A 24008-nucleotide genomic window follows, 5' to 3' on the forward strand; every position below is an offset into this window, starting at 1 on the left:
CCATAAAGCAACGCTTCCAAAACGAGGGCTGTAGAGCTTAGTTGAACAGCTGTGTATTACAGAAGACCCTTTGCATGAAAAGCTAAGCACCAGTTAATAGATTCAAGAGACACACTTTCCTTTTCATTCATCATTAAAAAGGCCCCCAAAATTAATGACTGCCCCCACCCTTTAGCCATTGACACAGTAGCATACAATATACACAAAGGAAAATTGTGCAAAGTACTACACAACAGGGCACCTCATTCTGTCGTTTTTGGTTTGGTTCTAAAACACTGACCCGGCAATGTAGGACGCTTCTACTGGAAGAATCCCATAGCAAGCGATGATCCAAGGAACGTGGAGAACTCCTCAAATTCCAAGAGAAGGCTCAAGCAGTTTCAGCACTAGTGACGCTCCGCCACAATGCTTAGCATTTTATTTTTATATTTATTGTTTAAGACAGTGTTCCCAAACTCCCCCCCCCCAACTTGAATATTGCTGAGGGTACTGGTGCCACTTAATGATTCCCCCCCCACCTGTTGTAGTAATTGTAATGTGCCATGCCAGGTGCTGTATGGTTTTTAATTGTATTTTTAAGAGAGCTTTTGTGGACCTCTTGAATGAAGCTCTGGTCCATGTACTTAGTTTGGAAAGCCCTGGATAAGAGTCACATCAGTACAATATTTCACACAGCCATCATAAATCTTGTGCAGCAAACTATGCCAGCAATCCTACACAAACTTATGTGGGACTAAGGGCAGTATCCAATGAAGTGGTCCTGTTGTTCCAAGGACTTCTGCTTGCCCAACAAACCTTCCCCTCCCTTGCCCAATCTGCTCTTCAGTATTGAGGTACCACCAGAGCATATTTGGGGAGCATGAGAGGGGAAGCACAGAAGTCTTTACATAAATGGGATGCAACACTAAGTCCAGATGTACTCAGTGGAACTTGTTTCTGACTAAAGATGCCTAGAACTAGGCTGCAAAGTAGATGGCTGTTTGTTTTGTGGTATAAAGTTGATTAGTTCCTTCACATTTGTATAGGTGCCCATTTCATAAATGGCTCAATATGTACAAAAATCAGGAAGAGACCAAAGGGAAGAGATCTTAAACATGTGCGGAGTAGGACTCCTACAGAAAATCTTCCCATCCCACCCCTCCTTCTTAGGCCATATTTGACTTTCCAAAATCTACCATTAAGACACGCTACAAGCAGTGAAGTGTTAGAGGAAAAGAGCTCCAGCTAACACTAAAGGACACAGCAGTAGGGCTGGCACCTACCAACCTACTTTGTAAGGTGGGAAGGGACAGGCAAGCCACCCAAAAGCAGAGCACAAATCGTAACAGCATCTAGGGGAACCCCTCCCCCCACCCCCCACCCAGTTGAGTATGGTTGTGCCAGCCACCATTATTAAAAACTCGGCAGGTAACATATGAAAATTGGCTGATTAACATTTCTGTTTACTTGGAATCCCAGAAGAATTTACCAGTGTCAAGTGTTGAACTGCAAGGCCATCCCCTCTCCAGTATATAACTATTGTATTACAAAAATATATACTAATGTTATGGTTTACCATAAAAAACAAGATAGTCAATACACACAAAAATATTTGTTTAATTGGAAACCATACATCAATCTGCACCTTTTGAACAGTAGTGCAGGACTTGTAAAACCAGGGTCTCTAAAGTCAGCCTACTGTTCCAAAGAAGATCAATTATTTTAAAAAAGGAAAAGAAAAGAAGAGAGAACCGGGTCTCAAGATTCAGTTTACGCTCACAGTTAGCTTGTTAGGTACATCAATATGCATTTTTCTCCTCCGAGTTACACTAACCATCTTTCCTGGACTTTATCACCAGTATCATGCAGACACAAGAGTTGTAGCTACATACAAGATTTCGTGTAGCTTTCCTGCAAGTTATTTTGTAAATCAGGTAATAGTTTAGGGACAGCAAATGAAGCCATGGGAAGTACAGCAGTGCTTCCAGATTATACCTCTAGTGAATTTCAATTGGAGTGGAATCTACGTTCTAATCCAATGACAAATATGGCTACTTTGTGGTAGGAGAGGCTTAACTTTAGAAGAAGGAAAAAGAGCAAGGTCATTCTGGATACTACCTTAACAGTTTCAAACAAAACTATCTCCTGCCTCTTGAATGAGTAATTGGATTACTTTAAGTACAAACAGCTGTGTGATGTTACTTTACATACATAAACCATGAGAATGCTTCCACCAAATCAAACAGTCACTCTAATTTAAGACTTCAGAAGCATGGGAGAGGGTTAGAAGGTGCACCCAATTTGCTCCCATTTTCATGTGCAGAAAAACACCCCGGAAGCATCAGTCATAGATGTCAGTTGCCTATCACTCAAGTCAATGAGACTATAAAACCCACAGTATCAACACGCAAATAATTCTTTTCAGAAGAGTAAGATTTACAATAGCCACGTTAGGTAGCTAGCTGAACAAACACCACACATTACACGAGAATAAGTCAACTGTCTGAATAAGGATTTACTTGAACAGAACCTTGTAAGGGTACACTATACTCAGTCTCATTTTAAAGGTTGATTAGATTTTTTTATACAACATAGTCCCTGGCAATTTAAAATAGACCCACTGGAGAATGGAATGGAGAACTGGAAATGTGACATTTCAAACCCAGGCTGCGTGTGTTTTTAACTTCTTTTCTGAGGAAGACTTCTCAGAATCTGTGTCTTCAAACTCTGTTCTATGCCTTTTCTGTCGCCCACGGATCTGCGAGCCATCACTGCCCGGAAGATGCAACTCGGCAGCTTCCTCTTTCGTGCTCACGGTGTGACTGGGAGAGTCTGTTGCAGACAGGCTGCATTCCTTGTGCAAGGATGTGCATGTCTGCACAAGGCTGCCATTATCAGCATTTAAGTGTAATTGTCTTCCTTGAGCCACAGCCTCCTGCTCTCCAAAACTCTGTCCGTTACTAAGGTAAGAAGAGCGAGGGTGCAAGTGACCATTATTGTGGTTTGCACAGGAATTGTCCGTGTTCCTGTCCTCATTGTCATCTGTTGGGTTTCTAGAGTAATTTCCAGATCCACTACAGGTGGCAGCGGTGGAAAATGAATCCTTCGAGACAACCAGTGGGTTGTGGCTGGGTGCAGGTTGACAATTCTGGTTACTTTTCTGCTCCACAAATCCTGCAGGCTGGCTGCGTGGCTCTTCAGTGCAACTACTTCGGCCTTTGCATGTGGCTTTTCCATTGAGCTTCTTCATCTCAAACGAATGCTCCACAGTCCCACTGTTTCCGTTCCCTTGGGCGACGTTCTCTTGATCCTCCAGCTGCCGCTGATTATCGCATTCATGATCTTGACCATTTCTAGAATTTTCTGCCGAGCTACGTTCCTTGAAGTTTTCCTTGTTGCGGTTTTCAGTAGAGGGATCCTGCCCACTTTGGGTTTTTCTGCTCGTTCCGGGTCTCCCATCACTTTCACCACCTCCATGCGAAGTTTCACCATCTTTGTTAGCCGCGTAAGACATATAAGAATAGTGGAGCCACCTGAAAGCTTTGTAGATCTTCCTGTCTACAGATTCACTCTCTGAGCAAGGAGAGACCTTCTCTTTGCGGACCTCAGTATTTGCAGTACTCCTTTCGGGAGATGAGGCTGGAGAAGGAGAGAGGTCATCCACTTTGATCTGGGGATAATCATAGAGGTCTTCGCCTAAGTAGGTACTTGTGTTTTCTGTGCTGGCATTTGCATTAGTCCTTTCTTCCTTTTGTGGCTTCTGCCTGCGCCTTAGTGCGTTGCGTTGCCGGGTTGAGGCGCGGCGCTCATTCAGTTCCTCGTCATCTTCTGTGCTGCTGCTGCTGCTGGAGCTGCTCGAGTCATTCTCTTCGGGGCTTGGGGATCTGGGCCTCGGGAAGAGATCAGCATCCAGCTCCGTCTCACAAGTATTTTCATCAGAATCAGACTCATTAGAAAGAGCCAAGAGACGCTTGTCTTGGTACCTCCTCAGTGCAGACAAACGTTGCTGGCGAGAAGCCACAGCTTCTCTGGCTGGTGGAGATTCGGTAGATCTCAAGGTTCCCAAGTTATAGGCAGCTTCATCAGATTCTTCTGTCATGTGAGGTGGGGAGTGATGCAGAGATGTGGAGGACTCAGACTCACTATACCCTGAACGCTCGCTTACTCCGGCATGGAGCTGCAGGATTGTGCTTTCACTAAGGTCACTGTCAGAATCAGAGCTCCACCCCTCAATCTCTCGACGGACCAAGGAGTCAAAAAAGGCCATCATCCGTGGATCCTCTTGGACTGACTGATTGGCATAGTCATGAGACAGGCCACTGCCACTGTTTAGCACAAGACTAATGTACTCTTCATGTGTGTACAGACAACGGGAATCATCCTCGATTTTACCATCCAGATCTCCTGTGCAACCAGGCTGCCGGTAAGGACTCCAGATCTGTAAAAAGAATAAAAAGAAGTGTTGCTTTATATATATATCACCCGGTTGCTATTTTAAGGCTTTTCAGCAGTCTACTGATATACCTATATCATTTTGCAAGACTATTGGTGTAGCTGATCTTAAAGAACAATTCTTTTTACTCAGTTTCACAAAGATGTTCCATTTCACGTGCAAAATGTTTCCCCACCTACACTTGAGGATTCACAACTCATAAAATGCTTCCAGCTTGAAATGAAATGAACGCCAGACTGCAGAACTCTATTTTTATCTAATAGGTGTTTACAAGTGGGGGGGGGGGGGAGAGAAAGGAGGTGGTAAGAATACTAGGTTGCTTTCTGAATAAAAGTCTAGGCAGTAAGGAAGGCATTTGTTTCCCAGGAAACTAAAGCTAGAGCTTGTTTTAGAGACGTGTTGTGGTGTTTCAATAAGTTGCATGGTTCAGCATCTCAGCAGTTGTGGATGGCTGCACAATGTAAGCTGAACACCTATAATGTTTGGTGTCTTACAGTGCTTTCATATTTTGTTGGAAGACGTCCAGAGTGATTGGGGCAACCCAGTCAGATGGGTGGGGTAGAAGTAATAAAATAGCAGTTGTTGTTGTTGTTATTATTATTGGTTCCCCTATACTCAAATGCCATGATAACAGCAGTGTAGCCATTTCCAATCATGTATGCCTATGAGGCTGATGGGGGTGCTTAGAATTTTGCTGTCCTACCAAGTATTTCTTAAAAATACACCTAGGCTAGCACTAAAAGACAATTATATGGTTGAATTAGCACAGATGATCAGAACCACCTGACACCATTCACCTCCCAGGCAGAAGGCTGTGCTTGCAAAAGAGGATGATCATGCCTGTTAGTGTACATCTATGCTCATTTAATCACCAACAGCAGACATGATCCATCCTCTTTTGCTAGCAGATCTATGCACATGGGAGGTAAACAGCATAGTAGGGCTTGGAGGTAATGCCCATTTATCCTAATCCGCTTCTTAAAAAAATTAATTGCTTGGCAGCCCTTCTGTAGCAGGCCCTACCTCCCCACCTTCATCTAGCCCTCACCTAAGTTGTGGGTTGGGGCCTTTGAGAGACGTGCTCTACATATTTATCTTATTTTAGTTCTGCTATTTATTATCAGCCTTTCACCCCAAGGGGCCAGGCCAAGTAAACAACAGGATGGACAATAGAATGGACCCCTGCAGAATTCCACAGGTCAATTCCCAGGGTGTCAAGTAACAGCCCTCCCCCAATTGCTCCTTTCTGGAACTGACCCTGGAGGTAGGAACATAACCCCAGTAAAATGGTGCCCCCCCAGTCAGTCCAGAAGAATTCCATAGTCATCACTACCAAAAGTCAGAGAAGTCAAAGAGAATGCACAGGGTTGCATTCCCCTTCTCTCTCAACAAAAGTCATCAGCCAAGGTACCCAAAGCAGTTTCAGTACAATGAAGAGGCCTGGAGCCAGAATGAAATGGGTCCAGATGCTCAGCTTCCTTCGCACAGGCTTAAAGCTGGACCACCACCATGCTTTTAATCACCTTGCCCAAGAAGGGGATATTTGTGACTGGGTGATAGTTGTTTAGTGCTGCTGAGTCCTAATAGGTCCTCTTAACAATCCTTTAAAGGAACCAGTTCAGTAAGTAGCTGAATTCAGAAATGCCTCCCTCAAATTACTTCCCCCAGAACAAAAAGTACAGTCACGCGGAGGTTGTTCCTATTTTAATTCTGCATAATAACGGAATAGTCCAACTTTGAGGAAGACCTGCAAGGAACACCCATTGGATCACAACATGAATGTGGAATCTGGGGAGATTCCAAATGTCAGTAAGAAAGAAACATACATACAAGTCATTAGTTCTCATGCATCTGTAGAAAAGTTTGGGTTAGAAAGATAATATCAAAACCAAAGAACAGGTTAGGCAGTAATCAAAAGGGAGAAAATTTAATGCCTATTGAATTTCCCCTTCAATTATTTGAAAATAAAGTCAGGAACTTCACACCCTTCCCTCACTCCATTCTTTCAAACCATCCTCAAGCCTAGTCCCCACACCCACTTTGAAAACCTGAATCCTAAAAACATGACTTTGCAGAAAAATCCTTGTAAAGGCACTTACTACCAAAGAATGTAATAAGATAGACATGACTCCCACCTTACCATTTTCTCCTTTGTTTACCTGCCAACTAAGATTTCACTTCATGCATCTGACAAGTGGGCTTGAGTCCCTGAAAGCTTATGTCACGATATATGCATTCGTATTGAAGGAGACACAAGACTGATTGTTTTTTGTTGCAAGAGATGAACACAGCTACTCTTTGGGAAGATTTTAGAGTTGGGATAGAAGTTGAGAAGTAAGCAAAGCCCTTCAAAGGAGCAACCTTTTTTATCATCACCTGCAGTTGCCAGGAAAGCCTCAGACTCCTTTTACATGCAGGAAGGTGACCTTTCAGAGATGTCAGGTTAAGTCACCTGCCAGCAAGATGCCAGCAAGATATTTTATGCTGTGTTCAGGTAGGCTAAATTATGATTTTGCTGCAAGTGTATATAATTAGGTGTGCTACATCAAATTATCCTATAAAAGCAAGAGACAGATAGTAGCTTGTCTCTATAGTTGTCTCCATAGAAACATGGCTGAAAAAACCTTCCATCTCTTACATAGTAGTGCACTTCAATTTTCATTAAAGTATAAATCAGCAATACCTTACAACTTTCCCTCCCACACAGTTTGACAAGTTGCCACTACCATCAATATTCAGTTCAACACTGCCCTCCTGCTGTCAAGCCCTCTACAGACTTCAGCCAGTTTCTCTCAATAGTGTACACAACTCTACCTTTCTACCACTTGCAGAGCAACATCTGCCTGCCAAGTAAGCTTTTCTGCAGTCTTCTCCTTTGACTCACCATTATGTTCTCTCTGAATCATGGCGTTGCTTCATAATCTCCATTTAGTTTAAAGTCTCTTCTCAAAGGCTATCTTCCACATAAAAACTTTACACAAAATTACTCTGTCATCAAGCCGTGCTAACAATTCAAATAAAGCTGGATTTTAAATTTACTTTAATTCATAACACGCCAAAACAGAAAAGTCACCAGCAGCTGTCCACACCCGCTCATCCACCTCTCAAATTCCTCTCAAGGCCAAGTTTTGGCAACCCCTCTAAGGATTTAGGAGCCAGATAGATCAGCTTACTGAAGGGTTATTAAAATTGGGAGCCCTTGCAAAGAATTGCTCTGTTGGGTTCCTGCCAATTCAACCTTACCCAGGTGAAAATTCCAGTGCAGGGCCTCACATTTTGATCTCAACAGGCGGGAAAGTCTATAAGGGGCTCACAAGGCTGGCCTACAATGTGTGATCGTAGGATATGAGCTTAGGTGCGAGCAATCTGAAGCTGAGCCATTCTTGTCCCAAAATAGTTTGTCTTGCAAAAATGAGGACAAGGCACAGAAAAACTGGAGCTCCAGCATGGCAGTTACATTCATCAATATTTCTTCCTCATAATTAGTTTTAAGCTTGTACATTAGAAAAGATAGACATGTTTCACAAATACACATGCTGAACCTATGATCTAACACGAATTCTCTTTTCCAGAGGCATTCAAGCACCACAACCTTTCAGGTTGGGAGAGCTCTTGAAAAAGACACTTAACTGAATCAATATCCCCCCCCCCCCGCAAAAAATAAAAATAAAATATAGGTGCAACAAAAGCAACACAGGGGCTGTTTATATACATACGTTAATCCAACAGACCAAGTACTGTCACCCAGGAAAGATTCAGAGCTTCATTGGTTATTACATCCAAATTTCACAAGAGGCTTCAAACTGAACCAATTAAGTCTACGCGTATACCCGTTTGGCAGAAACTGGTGTAAATACAGTTAGGGCAGACGTCTCAAAAACAAGAGGCAAGGCATTTCAACGGTACACAACACAGTGTGATTAAAATCCTTGCTTGTGCTGCTGCCAGATATATCCCTTTTTAAATATGCATTAGTATCTGGAGAATAGGGTGAGAAAGCAGTAGCAAACTCAAAGAGCAAGCCAGAGACACAGACTGAATATAGATTCTTGGTACTGTATTATGCAGACAGGCAGTGGACCATGCTGGCAGGATTTGGGCCAGCCATGACCCCCAGCTTGTAAATGGCCAACAGGGTTACAGTCAGTCAATCAATGTGCAACTGACTAAAGTGTTTACATGATACACCTCAATTACTGCCATCTGCCCTAAAGACATTTGCAAAGCTCTTCAGAGGATGGTTGAAAACAGAACAGGCGTAGAATTAAATCCTCTTGAACCTGCTTTCTAAGCCTGCAGGGCACCTGTACAGTGGCGTAGCGTGGGTTGTCAGCACCCGGGGCAAGGCAAGTAATTTGCGCCCCCTAACCCGTGGATTTGCGCCCCCGAACCCTAACCCCAGATGTTGCGCCCGGCCCCCCCTGCACCCCCCACGCTACGCCACTGCACCTGTATATACATAAAGGAGCACAAGATAATCTACTCAAGGGTTCAGCTCAACGTCAGTGAGCCAGTGTGGTGCAGCAGCAAGGGAGTTGGGACTTGGACCAGGAAGAGTGACTTACAAGCCCCTCTCCACCCATGAAACTCCCTCTCTCCCAGCTAAATGGCTACTTCACAGGTTTGTTTGGAGTTTAGAATGGGTAAAATCCTGGATTTGAAGGAAGGTGACGCAAATGCGGCCAATGTGTTCTGTGGTAGAACCAAAACCAAGTATGTGCACCATCCCCAAAACAGCTAGTGTCGTGGTTTGCACCCAACTCCAATAACCTCACTGCTGCACAGGCAGTAGCCTCTAAGAGTGTTTCAAGCAATTAAACATTTCAGACCATCTACTATTTTCATAAATATTTATCAAGTTATCACTCCTTACAACTGTGTCTTGCATGAACATCTGGAGAAGCTGAGTGTTGTTTCAGATGTTAAGGGTTATTTACCCACAGAACAGGGGGCGCCAGCTATGGACATATTTACAAACTGGAGAAACTGTTGGGGGCACCATGTACATTCCACAACTATGCACGTGGATGTAGACTCATTCCCTTCGCCCTGCCAGTATTTAGCCCTGGGAACACCCTTTGGCTCCCCACTAAGCTTAAGTGAGGGTGACCAACCCAGAGTGTGCAGCTGGGGAGCAAATGTTAAACTTTCCCAAGCCAAATTTCAGCAGGGAAGGGGTGGGAGGATGGGACCCTGCAGGTGTCAGGGAAGGCCTCCAAGGGCATGTATTCATCCATGGACACTGAAAAAGCCTCTTCTATGAAGAGGGGCTCCCTGAGTGGACATGCTTTCTCTCAAGAAGCACCCCTCAATACAGTTGCTGCTCTTGATAAAAGACAACTGCTTAAATGCCTTGGACAACTCATTTGTGGTTTTTATTGCAATTATTTGTTATGTTCTAAACAGATTTCATATATGTATATAGTTTTAATTCTATTGATGTTTAATTGGTTCTTTAAAAATGTTTTTAGTGAGTCATGTTTCTATCTGTAAGCCACTTTGGAAACCTATAAGGGGAGAAGCAAGGTATGAATAAATATTACAATAATCGGCTCAAGGAAACCCTTTGTTTCCTTGGTCAAGTTTTCAACGCCCCCCTTCCATGGCTGCATTTCAGTAAACAAGCAACCCCCCACAAAACCCAAATATGTGGGAGACATGAGCAGGCTGCCAACATTTTATCTAGTTTGGTTCTCACTGAGGGGGATAAAGTGTGTGGGTGTCTCGACTGTACCAGCTTTGATTAATGCAGTTATATTAAACATGCCATTTGCTGGTGTGTGTGGCTGCCTTAACTTGTATTTCCCAATAAATGAAGAATATGAAGCACATTCTAGCAAAGAACACAAGTCCTGCATGATCATAGCAACCAACAGTTCTGCTTAAGAACACGCACAAGGAAATGTTTACACATTTAAAAGAAGTTTCATTTACTTTAAGATCTGAGAAGAGGATACTCAACAGCCATGGCAAAGCGGAGGAAAAGGGCTCACCTTTATAATCTTTTCCACACCTGAGGAGCAGATCATGTAGGTGTGGGGATTAAATCGGACCTGATTCACAATTGAACGATGACCTTTCAATACCATAAATGCACCATTAACCACCCTGCCGATTCCACCTGGAAAAAAACAGCAACAGAAGAGAATAGCTCCATATACCAAAGAATGGCTTGTTTGCACTGAATTTGAAATACTAGCTGTGTACAGCTACAGGCCATATGTCCACCACTGCCCTTATCCCATTGTGCACCTTCCACTAAATTAGTCACTATTTCATTGGCAGCAAGTAAAACTGCCTTAAGTCAAGGACACCCTGACTCTGGACTATGCCAGTGGTGAAATATTCAAAAACTCCAGTAAGCCTGCATGCATGCATACCACATATAGTTGTGAAAAACAGCATATTGATAACCAATGTAACTGGAACAGAACAGGCTGAAGATAGGAATGTCTGGTGGAGACGTACAGCAGCATTTCTCATCAGAGGAAGCTTCCAAATCATAGTCAGTCTTCCCCTTAGCAACTTCAGAACTATGGGCAGGCAGATAGATGGCCATTCCGTTTTACTATACTGTTGGTACTATTATCCAGAAGGTAAAGTAGTGATGGCCTCAACAGAGATGGGAAGAAAAGCTACTTCAAGTAAAGGGCAAGCCAACACAAATGCATTTGTTTTTATCTACTCTCTTGGTGGTTTACCAATCGATCAGTCACTGTAATGCTTATGGCAGATCCATTCCTTGATCCAAACCAGGATTCCAGGTTGCTCTGAGTTAAGTGTAGACTAGTTCACCCCAGGACTTACAGTAGGCAGACCGGGGGAAAGGGAATTCTGGAAGGAAGAACGGCAATCTGCACGTAGCTGCAAGTAAGGAAGGAACTCTAAAACAAACCTGCTATCTAATAAGACACAGTACACGTCCTGGGTCTTATGTTTCTAAGAGTCCCAGGCCTCTGAACCCAACAGGTCTGTGTCTCCTTTATCACAGGAGAACTACATAAGGCTGAGTTGGTTCGGTCACCAAAACCATGGACCTTTAGGCAAGTCTGGACAATTACTTAGAAGTGCTGGAAGTACTGAAGAGAACCAGTTTTCTCCAAAAAGTCCTTTGACTGTAGCGCTTGGCAGCACAGTAAAGAACTTATTACTTCATGTATTTCAGCTTGGTCACTCAACCGCACTGCTCAACAAACGATGCTTCTGGAAGCCCAGAAGTGGAACATGAAGGAACCTTCACTTTGTTTTTTAAAAAACAGCCATGTTGGGGACACAAAAGTGAGAAAGCAGTGACACTCATGACAACATACATAGATCAACAAAGAGCTAAAATTAAAGCACTAAACTTAGTGCATGTGTGTTTCAGTAGTTGTTAATATTGTGAATACGTAATGCTTTTTTGTGTTTTAGGTATTGCATTTCTAAACTGTTACATATTCGGACTGACTGCATCAATGAATAACACAGTGTTAGGTGAAAAATACAGATACCTGTATTCCCCACCCCTACAAGGCAAAGAGCAGCTAAGGGGGAGAGATGATTTTGATTAAGAAGGCGATGGGAACGAGGATATATACACACGTCACACACAAACCAGGAGAACTTCAGCGCTTCCAAGCAGACATGCAAAGGATAGCAACCATCACGGGGTTTACACAAAGGTATGCATGTACAGGAAAGCGGCCCCAATAATGCACCTCTTGCATAAATTGCTAATAATGTAGAATAGTGTTCCCCAAACTTACAATGATTGTATACCTGTTTTGAGATGTTATACCAGTGGTAGGCCTTTTTGGGAGAAGATAATTTCTAGTTTTAACATCATTATTTTATCTAGGCTAGAGCAAATTCTGCCATGTACCCTCTGAAACTCTTCAGTGTAACCCTGGGGGTATGCACACCACACTTTGGGAAGCACTGTTCTAGAAGACTGCTTTTCCTAGCGCTAGTAACTTAATTTGGAAGATTTTTCAGGAACACTCACCTGCTTCTGGATCTGGAGGAATTCTCCACATGTATAAATTAAAGTCATCAGAGCCAGAGAGGATGTACTGTTAGAAATAAAAATACTAGTAAGTTACAACAAATTCACCACTAAGGCAGCCCTTGAAATATACATATTTGGAAGATTCCAATAGCTTGATTATATGATGCAATACATATATATTCTACATCCCCAGAATTCGTATTGTTGGTATGGTGGCAGGTCAAGGACTGAAAATATAAAGACCAGGGATTCGTGATAAACCAGTGGGGAGAGAGAAGGCTTTGATTTTAAAAATCAACAGGCTACAAAAATTATAAGCTACAATCTAATGCATATTTACTTTCCAGTCCCATTGAAATTATACCCATAAAAATCATGCTACACAAGTCAAACACCTGCCCCTGTTCTAGTCTTCATTTATGATTTATTTGCTTTAACTTCAATGGAATTCTCCCTCAAATTCACTCAATATGCCCACTGTATGAAAGTTCAAAGTACAGTACTGATAATTTTAAAAGCTTCCTTCCTCAAAGTACATTATTAGTCTGTTTAGCTGAAAAAAAGAAAATAAAACACAATTACACTGGGAAACTGCAGAGGTATGCAAGTGCTAACGAACTGGCCATTTCTTACCACAATTTTAAAAGTTGCATATGGAGCTGAAGTGTTATGAAAAAAGGAAGAACATCTGAGAGCAACTTTGTGGGGATACAGAGAGTTATGTCTTTTACAACATTTGACCAATCTTCAGTCTGTGCCAACCTGATGGCCAACAAATAATTCCTCATATTTGTAACCCAGTAGCACAAAGAAAGAAGGGAAAATAAGGCAAAAGTTGATTCAATTTTAACCAAAGAGCACTTAAAATACTTTACAGGCAGAAACTAAACAATTAGAGTAGCCAAACAAATTGACAAAGTAAGTAAGATGAAGATCCTTCATTCTCAAGGACTGAGAAATAAAAACAAGCAGCTGTAAAACACACAGTACACTCCAATGTGGAGAAGCCCAGCTGCTTTACCCAACTTGGATGTGCTCATTCCAACTGCAAGGGTATTTTGTCCTCATCCTAACCAGAATTCTCAAAATGTAAAGTCAAGGTGTTCTGGCACTCCAGCCTAGTTACTGCCAGAAGAAAACAGTCACACAAGGAACTCCTTTCCATGTGAAATTTTATAGAGATCTGCTTATAAGAGGACAGCTTTAGATAAGTGCTGCCAGTGGAGTTCCTTTTGGCAAATGTTAACAATGTCCAAAAAAGGATCTAGCACAGGAAAGTTGCTCAGGCTGTAGATGTGAATGCAACTACACATTTCCCCCCAATAACTAAAAAGTATCTTGCACTTAACAGCCAGCCAAATGCAGCCAACACGCTGCTGGTGGTTGGTGAGTTTCACTAAGCTTTCACAATTGCAAGTGTCCCAACACACAGTTGTAGCATAGTCACTCAGTTTAATAGTCTTAGTGTAGAAGAAGTAGCAGTAATAATAATTCTATTATTTATTCCCCACCCTTGTTTGCGTGAAGGTTCCTCAAGAGATGAAGTTTCCTAAAAGAAGGAAAAATGAAGACCCATCTCTGTTCTAGTCAGTTGTTTTTTAGGAGCATGGTCAGAGAAGCTGCTCTTGTAGGATAATATGAAGAAAGTTGTTAAGAAATATATGCTGCCTGCTGTGTCTCCAGCACTGAGGATACATCACGTGAGACACCATGGCCTGGTTCACAAGGCCTGAAAAACCAGACCTTACCTTACTAAGCCTGTGTTGGCTCCTGGAGAGAAGCTTATAGCCGCTGTGCTCCTCCCTGGTCATTTTTGCGGCAGCACTGTGGCAAAGCAAGTCAGGATTGGTTTCGTGTGTTGTCTGAACTTGGGCTCATGGCTAAGCTCTCTCCTTCCTAACCTCGTGGTTAGCAAGCAGAGAGCTGAACCACAAGCCCCTGTTCAGACAACACGCTAAGCCATGCAGCAAATGGGACCGGAGGGGAGGAAAGGTGCTGCAAGCTGCTCTCTGGGATCCTGCACACTTGCGTGGTTTCCCTAATTCAAGGTTCAGCTACTCTCAGGAAGTGTGTGACCTAAAGCAGCAAAAAAAGTGCTTCTCATGCCAACTGCCCCCCCATTTCCTACTCCCATTAAGTTCTCCAAACATTAAAAGAATGTGTTCAAACACAACATTAACAGTCTTTTGGGGGAAAATATTCAAAGTCATTTGATGAGCAAAGATGTAAATCATCCTCCATCTGTGACTAGCTGCAAACAACCGAAAGGGGAGGGGAGGAAAGGCTTTTGGATGACAAGCTGCTGATTCAGAAGTTTGCCTTAGAAGGAAGAAAATTCCCAGGCATGGTTAATAGCTGTTGCTGCACAAAGCAGCAATCCCAGAACTCTATAAACATGCCTCAATTGTTTAGAATGAGCCATCCCCAGACTGCTGGCTCTGCTGCTTCCTTGCCTGCCTGAACCTCCCTCCCATTTCTGCCCCAAAAGGAGAACATACTACAGGCAACTGATGCAAAATGGAATATGATCGGCAGCAGTTACTGCGGTCTTAATAGCAGTGCTTTTTGCACATTCTGGAATTCAGCCACCAACAGGAATAAATGTTTCTTAACTACTGTCTGCTGGAAAACGGTCGGCATCTTGAAGCTTTTATATTTCCGTAGGTTTTGCTGAATGCAAAGTATTAAAGAGGAAAATTAAAGCCAGCCCTTTTTTCTTGCTCCACATTTGCTTGCTTCTTTTGTGTAAGGCAATTCATGACTGACAGAGCTTCTTACATCTTAAAGAGCCAAATTACACATTAGGTTAGCTACATAACTGGGCCTTTTAAGATTTTTCGTTTTTACACAGTTCACTAGCACAGGGCTCCCAATGCTTATTTGGACCCTAGTGTGGAGGACTGGAGTGTTATTAACCCTTAAGCTCTCAGCTATGACACCAAGAAATCCCCTCAGCACTTTTACACTTCAAATAATTGCTTGTTGTTGTTTAAATAAGGAAACAAATAAACAAATGTTGCTTTGAAAAATGGATGGCCTGCTTGACACCACAGGTATGGGATATGACTGACAACTAAACCAGGGCTTAAGAGAAGAGTGGCTTGTCTAAAGCCACCCACACCGTTCACAGCACATGCAACTTCCAAAATTTGGTTCAGTTTGGATTGTCATCTTCACACTTAAGTGCCGCTGAATCTTTCCCTTAGTTCCCCACCCTGCCAACAGCAGCACTCGAAAAAGTTTCCCAGGTTGCTCATCTGCATGAACTCTCAAGTCTGTGGCAAAAGCCAGTTCCCACTCTCAAAATAGTCACAGGAAGAAGAGCATCTTACTATTTTACATCTCTTCATATATATAAAATTCCATAAATTTTGAAGCAAAGGAGGGTTGCTTTAAATTTCAATAGTGATAACTGTAAAACCAATTGTTCCGTTTTGTGATATGCTGCTTATTTAAACAAACACGTTCTACAGCTCTGTACACACACATGTGCACCCAAAATATAACAACTGATAATTAGGCAGAAAATCAGGAATGACATATTTCTGGAAGCAAGAAAAGGCATAAAATAAATGTATGCTAATAAGAATAAGCTACTGGGGATAAAAATTACTTCAACATTCAAATGTTCAGAGTAATTGCCTCACTCTTTCACCACTCAAATATAATTCTTCAAAAAAAATCCTAGCCTTCAGCTGTTTGAACAGTATATATCATGTCAATATCAGAAATTAAATACATGGCCCTGTCTATATTTGCTTTCAATGTAATAGGTCTCATAATAGCCACTGCTGCCCCCACTGGCAGTATAGGGTAACTCCAGTGCTTCACCTCAGTAAGCTCGCTACTTAAAGTTACCAAGAATATACCGTATTTTTCGCCCTATAGGACGCATTTTTCCCCTCCAAAAATGAAGGGGAAATCTGTGTGCGTCCTATGGGGCGAATACAGGCTTTCGCTGAAGCTTGGAGAGCGAGAGGGGTCGGTGTGCACCGACCCCTCTCGCTCTCCAGGCTTCAGGAAGCTATCAGCAAGCCTGGGGAGCCCGCGGGAGTTCCTGCAGGGCTCCCCACGCTGTGGATAGCAGCGTGCCGCCCAGCGCGCAGAGCACCCTTAAGCAGAGTGCCCCTCGCGCCGGGCAGGCATCCACAGCGTCGGGAGCCCTGTGGGAGTTCCCGCAGGGCTCCCCACGCGGCAGATAGCAGCCTGCAGCCCAGCGCGCGGAGCGCCCTTAAGCAGAGCGCCCCTCGCGCTGGGCAGACATCTGCCAGCCCCACAAGCTCGGGGGACAGCGGGGAGGCGCAGCGCCGCCATACCGCTGTTCCCCAACCTGGTTTTTTTTTTGGGGGGGGGAAATAAAGGAAACAATTTTTCCTTTATTTCCCCCCAAAAAAACTAGGTGCGTCCTATGGGACGGAGTGTCCTATGGGACGAAAAATACGGTATTTCTTACGGCCTTAATGAAAACATTCAAAATTAATCATTGTAAATGCATTTGAAGATAATCAGAAAACCTTCATAAGGTGTATTTAGGTCATTATTCCCTGAAATCCCCTGTTCATCATCAAAGTACAACTGTTTCAACATTAGGCTTGTAAAAAATGGTTTGTCCACATCTAGTTTATAATTTGAAAACAAGCCTGTATGCCTGGTGGAATTAGGGAAATCTTATCAGTTAAACTCAGAGAACAGCACTGCTTCTGAGAGGGAATTCACGTGGTATGAAGTAGTCAAGTGCCTGCCCTTTCCAACTAAAACTGATACAGTGGAACCTCGGTTTTTGAGTGTCTTGGAAGCTGAACGATTCAGAACCCGAACGCCGAAAACCCGGAAGTGAATGCTTCCATTTTTGAACTAGCCTCAGAATGCTTAATTTTTCCTACTCTGAACCAAGGCGAATTCCTAGTGCTGCAAAAGCATGCAAAAAAAAATCCCCAAGGTTGGGATGTGTGTGGAAAATGCTGCCAGTTCTGTTCTTAAGTGGCACTGAGCAAGTTCCCTAGTTTATTTAAAAACAAAACAAAACAGCATGTAAATGAGTTGTTTTAGCCACTGCTCTTTCTAGGAGCACCATGTTGAAAGGCAAAACCCAAAGCATTCTGACCAGAATCTCTCAGTGTGCAGAACTCATCCTAAGGAATGCTGGAAGAGCAACCCAGTGACTGCTGCATTCCTGAAACTTTCCTGCACATGCATAATATCAACAAAGGAGACTGAGTGGTGATGTAATGTCTGAGGACATGCCACAGAGTAAAGATAATTTTAGTTTTATTCAGAAAGCACACGTTAACTCTTGCTTGAAAAAAGCAGCAAAGTACTGCTTTTTATTACTGGTGGCCTGGAGCTTTGCTATATCTACAGCAAAGCAAAAGGGAGCGGGAAAAACGAATTTCAGAACTAAGGAGAAATGAAAGAGGCAGCACTGATCTAAAACAAAGGAAATTTCTCATCAAGTCTTGGGAGTCATTCCCTAGAAGGCTGAGATCTTGCTAAAGAAATTCATATTTCACCAAACTTTACTCACTTTTTATTGATAGAGGAATCAACCTAAGTAGAAAATTGGGGGGAGATGACACATGCACGACTCCCGTGTGACACAGGGAGGAGTCACGGGTGGAGCCAAACACAATAGCAGTGCAGCTTCAATGGCTGGTGGCTCCTCCTTTCTGGAGCCTGGCCTTCTCCTCCTGCCACTTGCCCGGGGCTGCTTTTGTGGCAGCAGAAGCAGCGTCCAACCACTGAATCAGCACTGCACTCAGCTCCACACTCAGCCTCCTCTGCAACTGATTGTTGTCAAAATTGGGGTGGCACCCCCCCATATTTTATGGGAGGGGTGAAGGGACCTGGGCCCCTTAGAGTTGGCGCCTATGTGATAGAGCATCAGTGCAGCTACAAAAAACTAGACTCCCCCTCCCATCATGCTACCAAAACCAGGCATTCTGAAGACTGCTTTTTCTCCTCTCCCTTCCGCTGCCTAAATAAAATATATGCAAGTTCCCAACAGCATTCATTTTAATTTTTCTCCAGCCCCCTCCCCCTCTCCCAACCATACTGCACCAGGCTTCTTCTTTCCTCCTCTGTAACAAAGGAAAACACTCGCCCCCTTCCAAAAAAAATGGTGGTGCAACTGGCCTGAGCCAGATGAGGTCAGATAAGTCATCATAACCCACTAGATCATCAATATTCTAAAGAGTAGGTCTGAAGACACATGGGGTCATCACCATGCAGAAACAAAGCAGCTCTGAGTCTGGTCGGTGCCTGGGTGGTGACTGAACCACATGCACCCCCTCTTTGGATTCCATGATGAAAACACGTGGGATATAAGTTTAAGAAATATGTAGAAACAAAGGGAAAGCAAATAAGCACATTATCATCTTTCTAAACATTTGCACCAGTCATCTCAAATCAAGGCAACATGGTGTACAACCTACTCCCAATTAACATTTCTGCATTAGCCAAGGCACGATTCGTATGGAAATATAGCCATGTAACAGCTCTGCATGGTGTGCCATTTGCTTGCAACTATTTGCTGTGAAGCATGGTCCAAGTTCTTGCATACCACAGTAATATGGTGAAACGCAGCAGAGCCATGTTGCAAGCAGCTGCATGCACTAAAACAGCTCGCCATGTGGGGCTTTTTTGGAATAAACTCGTATGATGCGTTGATGGAGTGGAAACAGAGCCTTAGCCACCACAGTTCCATTACCTTGTTTAGTATCAAAGGATTTCATTCCCCCCCTTTAATGTGCCTAGTCTGAAAGTCACATTAGTGGGGTGAAGTGGACAGTGGATTTCAACCAGAGACATACAATTTCTAATGACCACCCAGATGAGGAGCTCAGCGGACAACCTGGGTCAGCTACCATCTCTCGGCCTACTTCACCCCACAGGGTTGGCTAAGTTGTGTGGGTATGTTGTCCAGGTCTCTCAGTGTTAACACCCTTCTTTGTTTTAAGCAAGGGGAAAACTTAAATATAGGCACACTGACCCTGTGTTTTAATGCCATGCCATCAATGCTCTTGAAGTGCCCACTGAGCCAGTATGGTGTAGAGGTTATATTGTCGGACTAGGACCTGGGAGACTGGGGTTCAAGCCCCCACCTGGCAGTGAAACTGACAGGATTAACTTGCATCGGTCACTCCCTTTCAGCCTACCTCACAGGGTTGTCGTGGGGATTAAACAAGGAGGGAGGGAGCCATATATGCCACTTTAAGCTCCTTGGAGAGCAAGGTGGGATATAAATGCCACAAGTGAAATATTTATTCAGCTCACAGACTTGGCAACTGAGGCTCTTTACCTGATCGCGATCACCTGCAAAACAGCAGCTTTTCATGGTACAAGAATTAAAGTATCCTTGGTTGTCAAACTGGAAGACAGGCAGACGGGAGTGGATATCATAAAGGACTGGTGGCAGCCGACGTCTGAGAGCAAGCAGCTGTGTTCCATTGCTGTTAAACCGCACACTCATGGCACTCTGAAGTGATAGATTCCCACCATACCGGAGCAGGGAACTAGGAAACAAGAAACCAGAAAGAATAAGATGGGCTGCCGCAATTTAACTACCATGAAGCATCTATCAGCCATCCCTCCTTATCACAACAAGGCAGGAAGGAGTTCAAAGGAGGCAGAATGTCTATAGATGTGTAACTAGTTGTGTTCCATGAACCACACTTCTCCATATATTACTCAGATGTCCTAAATAAATTTCCAGGAAGGAAACGTTACTGAGTATCCAATAAGCCACCCAAGCTCTATACTTAGGACTAACTTATGAATTAGATGTGTCGCAAAATTTCAGTTAGATTTTTGGCAAAATCTCAGACAAGTAGCAATGTTTATTTCAAGTCCCAAATCCAGTTAAGAGTATTTGCTAAAACTTTGGCCACAACTAACCCATTCTAATAATTTCAGACGGACATGCAGGTTCAACTTTAAACTGGATCATGGTCTACAACTATAATTCCCTGCACTTACAAGGAAATAATCTCTTGTTGAATTCAGGAGGACTTTAATAAATGAACAATAATATTTCAGCTATTTATACACAGGTTTCTCAGTGGTGTACATACAAATTACAAAAGACGTACAGTAGATAAAATTAATTTAAAATTAATCACAAAACAGGAAACTAAATAACCTCTTGAATAGCCTCTGAGGTTCAAGAGGGAGGGAGCCTTTCTGATCACATCTATTAAGGAGTTCCAAAGAATTGGGAATAAAATACTCAATGCATGGCATCAGATGGATACAAACTGTCTATCCAAGTCACAGAGGAACTATTAAGATAGTAAATATAAATAGGGTTTGGCTCCCAGTGGACCACAGAATTTATTGTGGCAAAAGCATTCATAACTCATTCACCTTCTGTATCATAATCAGTGCTTTTCTTTTGCTAAAAAAAATGAGATGCTGGTTTGCACACTGATCAGAAGTACCATGGAGGCTAGCACAAAATGATTTTACATACAGCAGGATTAGAATTTTAAATTAACAGTGGTAAAAGTATTAAACTATTGAAAATCAATCTTTCCCAGCTATTGAATGTCATCGTAACTAAAAACAGTTTTCAGTTCATCCAAATGAAGTCTCGCAGTCAGAGAAGCCAAGAGAATGTGATTCTTCCTTCTCATTTCCAACCAACTTCCTGCCCCTTCAAACCTCTCTTCAACCTTTCACAAAAAAATTATACTGGAGTATAACGTCCTCAGCCTCTTCTATACTGTTACAAATGTCTACAGATCAAAACTGCTGTTAGTGACAGGCCAAGCCAAGCCAAGCTTTGTTTCTTTTCCTGGTCTGGTAGCAACCCTATCATCAATCTATTTCCCCCTTACTCACATGACAATTTGCTTGGAAATACTAACAGTTTTCAACAGAACATACAGTACTGTATACAAGCTACAATGGTAAATTAAATCTTCTGCGCAAGGATGGAGCCCGAGCTATACGATTGGTGCTAAATAATAATATGCAGCCGCTAAACCAGGTTGAAAACCTAGCTTGGTTCCCCATCCCAATTTATATAAACAAGAAGACGGTTATTCCACAGCAATTCCTTTAAGCCTTACTTGTTGCTTCACATAAACATCAGGAAGAACTTTCTAACAGCTGTTTGACAGGGGAACAGACTCCCATGAGAGGTGGTGGACTCTTCTTCCTTGGAGGTTTTTAAGCAGAGGTTGGATGGACACCTGCCCTGTATGATCTATTTCATGGGTCGGCAAATGAAGGTCCGTGGGCCGGAACAGGCCCAATTGCCTTCTGGATCCTGCCTGCAGACGGTCCGGGAATCGCTCCGTGGATCGCAGAGCGTGCGTTCTTTCCCTATCCCTCATACGGCGGCAGCGCCTCCTCCCTCCCTCCTCCTGGCTTCTCCCTGCCCTGCCTAGAGGAGGAAGGAGGCTGGGCTTTGTTGGTGCCAGCAGCAGCAGCGTTCAAGCAGCCACCATTTTAAGCAGCCCCTCTCTGGAGTCCTTTTGCGCACCGCTCATTGTCTTGCCACTGCCGCCACCAGTGCCTGCTGCTCGCAAGACACAGGTGGCTCGTGGTGCTCTTGCATCATATCAAAATATAGTCCGGCCCCACACAAGTTCTGAGGGACAGTGGACCAGCCCCCTGCTGAAAAAGTTTGCTGAAGCCCTGATCTAGTTGATATTGCAAGGGGCTGGACTTGATGACCCTTGTCGTCCCTTCCAACACTACGATTCTATGATTCTATATTATGAATTCCTCTACATATAAAGTATTTCCTGTTTATTAAACTTGCAAATATACTACCATATGTCTAAGTTAACCGAAACGGAACAGCTGGATTAGCTCAGCTGGTCTCTTACTTGAAACTTTTAATCTCAGAGTCAAGGGTTTGAGCTAGACATTTGGCAAAAGATTCCTGCATTGCAAGGGGTGGTCTAGATGAGCCTCACGGTCCCTTCCAACTTGACGATTCTATGATTCTAAACATTTAACTTTCTCCCCTCTACACTGCAGCAGAATAGGTGAACAGGCCATGGTGATGTCATTTGCCACAGATCCTATACAAAATGATAAATGAAGCAGGATCTGTGGAACAGCAACATTTTGGGTCTTAATCCAAGAATAGATTTTTTAAAGGTTAAATCAGTTTTTACCAGTAGCTAACAGACAAATGAGAAGAGAGAGGATATGACAAATGGGAGCTACTGTCTGCATCAGCTAATGGTTTCCTTTCCAGGAAAAATAGACAAGATAGTCTAAATAAAGCTTTTCTCCCTTTGGCAAGTTTTATGGATGGATTGTTTTCCTGAGGCTTGAAAACAGCCACTTACTGCCAACAAAGTGCAAAGAAGGAAGGCATAGCACGAAGTTGGGACATTTTTTAAAAGAAAAAGAAAAGCGAGAGGAAGAAATGACAACAACTGTATTCATAATACGAAATCTGCATATCGTGATCTGACACACCTGACTGAATTGCAAGCTTGCCAGGGGTGTCAGGAAATTACAGTCACTGAGGCGGAGGAGGAAAGGGCTGAGGAATGGGCAGGAAAGAGCTGACAGTTTCTAGCACTGCTGTGTATAGTATAATGGGGGTGGGGGAAGCAGAGAGACTTTAAAGGAGAAGGATGACTCAATGCCCTGAACACTCAACACACAAGAACAGACTAATACACAGTAGTTAATACAACTGCCAAGCTAATATTTTATCTGATATTTTTTGACTGTGCAATAATGATTTACAGTAAGAAGGGCATGGGGCGGGGGATACCCAAAAGTTAAACAGGAAAAGTAAAGTTAATCTAAATCAGGCATAGGCAAACTCGACCCTCCAGATGTTTTGGGACTACAATTCCCACCACCCCGACAACTGGTCCTGTTAGCTAAGGATCATGGGGGTAGTAGTCCCAAAACATCTGGAGGGCCAAGTTTGCCTAAGCCTGATCAAAATGGTTTAGCAAGGTGAATGATAAGCACACAAAAGGGTAGAGGAGAAGAGTATATTGCAAGGCAGGATTTTAAATTGCCTGAAGGTGGAAGGTACCGTATTTTTTGCTCTATAAGACTCACCTTTTCCCTCCTAAAAAGTAAGGGGAAATGTGTGTGCATCTTATGGAGCGAATGCAGGCTGCGCAGCTATCCCAGAAGCCAGAACAGCAAGAGGGATTGCTGCTTTCACTGCCCAGCGATCCCTCTTGCTGTTCTGGCTTTTGAGAGTCAGAATATTTTTTTTCTTGTTTTCCTCCTCCAAAAACTAGGTGCGTCTTGTGGTCTGGTGCGTCTTATAGAGTGAAAAATACAGTAAGTGTGCAGACTTACAGAGCTATCCTACCACATCCCAGATAGCAAATTCATTCTCCCAGTGCTTATCCTTATGCAACTAACATGGCACCATCAATGCACAAGAAACAGCCACAAGCAGGCTCGAAGAAGCACAAAACAATATTTAAAAGCATGTTCCACAGGCACTGGACCCTGTCTGACTGTTGTGGGAAGAAATGGAAAAATGGGGTGGGGAGAGAGGAGGGGAGTATCCTGGCCAAGGCACAGCTAGAACCCTGCCCTCGAGCACACATGGCAACCGTTTGTTGCAGATCCCACTTGAAGGACTAAATTTGC

General features: G+C 43.2%; 1 protein-coding gene and 1 long non-coding RNA gene across 5 annotated transcripts in view; one reads left to right on the forward strand and one right to left on the reverse strand.

Moving 5' to 3' along the window:
• Positions 1 to 12408, forward strand: part of LOC310759945 — a 33552-nt gene extending 21144 nt beyond the window's left edge. Inside the window, exon 3 of the long non-coding RNA XR_014546665.1 lies at positions 11598 to 12408. This is a non-coding gene — a long non-coding RNA (uncharacterized lncRNA). The remainder of the gene's footprint in view (positions 1 to 11597) is intronic.
• DCAF5 (DDB1 and CUL4 associated factor 5) overlaps positions 1577 to 24008 on the reverse strand; it is a 45311-nt gene continuing 22879 nt past the window's right edge. For all 4 annotated transcript variants that reach the window (XM_083606423.1, XM_083606426.1, XM_083606425.1 and 1 more), the window contains exons 6-9: positions 19717 to 19930; positions 12417 to 12483; positions 10426 to 10553; positions 1577 to 4417 (exon numbers count right to left, since the gene is read on the reverse strand). In XM_083606423.1, coding sequence (XP_083462549.1) covers positions 2636 to 4417; positions 10426 to 10553; positions 12417 to 12483; positions 19717 to 19930 — 2191 coding nt within the window. In that variant the 3' untranslated portion in view covers positions 1577 to 2635. The remainder of the gene's footprint in view (positions 4418 to 10425; positions 10554 to 12416; positions 12484 to 19716; positions 19931 to 24008) is intronic.

The sequence above is a fragment of the Podarcis filfolensis genome (assembly GCF_964270895.1).
Source record: "Podarcis filfolensis genome assembly, chromosome: 1".
Lineage (NCBI taxonomy): Eukaryota > Metazoa > Chordata > Lepidosauria > Squamata > Lacertidae > Podarcis > Podarcis filfolensis.